This window comes from Wasmannia auropunctata, unplaced genomic scaffold (assembly GCF_000956235.1).
Source record: "Wasmannia auropunctata unplaced genomic scaffold, wasmannia.A_1.0 LD268854.1, whole genome shotgun sequence".
NCBI classification, from domain to species: Eukaryota; Metazoa; Arthropoda; class Insecta; order Hymenoptera; family Formicidae; genus Wasmannia; species Wasmannia auropunctata.
The window spans coordinates 1-2,821 of NW_012094036.1; the positions used below are offsets into that span (position 1 = coordinate 1).

The 2,821-nt window shown below is 30.7% G+C and overlaps 1 protein-coding gene across 1 annotated transcript; it reads left to right on the forward strand.

The window, feature by feature from the left end:
- Positions 1 to 294: 294 nt before the first annotated feature.
- Positions 295 to 2,818, forward strand: LOC105462184 (the record flags this gene model as incomplete). Its single annotated transcript, XM_011708710.1, has 3 exons — positions 295 to 788; positions 1,149 to 1,279; positions 2,704 to 2,818. Coding segments are annotated over exons 1-3 (480 nt in total), but the record flags the coding sequence as incomplete, so codon positions are not given.
- Positions 2,819 to 2,821: the final 3 nt, after the last annotated feature.

Sequence of the window (2,821 nt, forward strand, 5' to 3'; positions counted from 1 at the left end):
TCAATCATTGTCAAACCCTTGCCACTCGAAAGTTTTCGACAGCAGCTTGTAAGTCGATTTAATTTATAGTGTAATGTTACTAACACAGAAGAGAGAAAGAGAGAAAGAGAGAGAGAGAGAGAGAGAGAGAGAGAGAGAGAGAGAGAGAAGCAAATTGAAGCATCTTCTATTATTTTGTAGATTTTCGCTCAACAAAAAATAGTATAATTATTTTTAAGCAATCGATAATTGAAAATAAAATTACATATTTAAAAATCAATTTTAAAGAAGCGTATATATTTAACGGAAACATTTTTCAGTCGTTTTAAAACATATTTTGTAGAATAAAATTTTTATAATAAAATTAATATTTATTTGCTAATCAGTAAGTCACTTGTCACACGAACTTTCTATTTAGACAATTTCAAATAAGATCGATATATGTATATGTATATAATAACTAATGCATGAGGAGGAAAAAAGCCAAATTTGATCGAAACTAAATGATAATTTTCGAATTTTCTTAATTTAGTTAATTTGTATAGGTTATAGGTCCCTTTCTTAGAGAGATATCGATGATGTCAGACACATTGGATAAAATGAATAAGTTATTAGGGCCGAAGGATCGCATAAGCGGAAAGTGTCTATACGTGCAAAATGAAAATCCGATGCTTCTGATGCTGGAAGATCTCACGCTCCTCGGCTATCGCTTAGCCGATCGTATGTCTGGATTTGACCTAGTTCATTCCATATTGGCACTTCGCGCACTAGCCAGGTTTCATGCAACCTCTGTAGCCATATGCGAAAAGGTAAATCACCACGTGTGACTCAATCGTATAATATCTCATTTCAATTATTAAAAATTCAGATTAATGATACAACAATGACTATGTAAGTTTCAAATTTTTTTCGTTAATAAGCCCTTAAGGGGTTACGCCACTCTTAAGATTTTAAAACGATCTAAAGTTAATCTAAAGTTTGGAATTTTTTGTGGGTAAATAGATAACTTTATTTAAAATCTGCTTAGAGGACATTAATGTTCATATATTAGAAACTAAAAAAATCCGTTAGCTTTATTAACATAAATAATTATCAAACTTATTTATCTTTACAATTTAATTGAATAGATAAATATCAATGTTCTTTAATAGAAATATTTTAATATCTAGGAACCAAAGCAAAAGGAGTTGTATTCGATCGGGGCATTCGACAATCAGCACCCGCAAGAAGTAAAAGATTTTTTTATTATGAGTTTTAAAGCTTTTGCAAAGGAGATTGCAAACTGGCCAGAAGTGAAAAAGTAAAGTACCTATATCTACATACATAAAGTAAAGTATTATATCTATACATGCAGTATTTATTGTTTTACTCTATCCGAGACATTTTATATGATATAAGAAAAATGTTTAATATGAAAAAACTGAACATGTTAAGAAAAACATAGCAAATATAAATACAAATTGCGCTATTTAAAGCAAATATTTTATGATTTTTTCATAATTTTATACAAAAAAGAGAATGAAATAATTTTTTTTTAATAAGACCACTTAAGTGATTAGTGAATAACGCAACTAACTTCGAGAGCGTCTTTACGGTCACGGCTGGATCTTAGATGCCTAATAAATTCTGTATGAATTTTTCTGAAATTCATGTACAGCCGTTAAACTGTGCGCCGATTAAATGTTTGGACTTGAAACGCAATTATTAGCTGAGGCTGGAATAGAAATATCATATTGATCTTTCTAATCAATCGATGCTGAAAAAAGAATGAGTATTGATAAAGCCTGATTTTGGCCCCCTCAAATTTGGATGCGTCAAAATGTATCTCTCAAAATATGTAGTTTACATTCATCTCAAGTGTTTTAAGCTAAAACGGACATATAAGATTGTACTGTACCGCGTAAAAATGAACTACTAGTACAGTGAAAAAACTACTGAAAAGTGAAATGTAGTAGTGGCATTGCTGGTATAGCAGTGACACTACAACATTTCAGTACTGTTTTTACTGCACTAGTAGTTCTTTTTTACTATGTGCCAATATTGTAAGAATTCTTATTTTTAATGTGGCAGGTATTATCAAAGCACCATGAAAAAACTGATTTTAAGTTATGTTGCAGAATAATCGGAATTACTTCAAAAAGGCATATTCTAGCTCTCTGCATTTGATACTAACAATCTTACCATTTTGCAGAAAAAGCTTGCATAAAAGTGTATGGATGTTACAAAATCGTATCCTACAAATATTGAGAATTGTCTACTGTAATATTGTTTTTGCAGGCAGAAGTCACACGCACGCACGCACATGCACAAAATAGCAGAATACATTTGCTCAATGTTTATACATAAAGGACAATATTGATCATTTTTTGGAACCTTATTGGCACATATGTATGTTCTAAATTTCAACATATGAGACCGTCGACATTAAATAATAGAGAGAATTATACCTTTTTGAAGTGGTTCCGATTATTCTGCAACATAACAAAAATTAGTTCTTTTATGGTACTTCAATAATACCTGCTATATTGAAAATATGAATTTCTGCAGTATATGGCACAGGCACCGTGCAATCATGTCCGTATTAGCTCAAAACTTGAGATGAGTGTAAACTATTTTGAGAGATATATATTTTGACGAGGCAAAAATTTGAGGGGGGTCAAAATCAGGCCTTATAAATACACATTTCTTTATACTTATATTATGATTTTCATTATTATATAATAGATACTCGGAAAAAATTAATAAACTCACCGATCACATATATCAAATTGGAATAAATGCAACTAAGCTCTCTGAAGATGACTTTAATGTCATTAATCACGGTGATTTTCACGTGAACAAT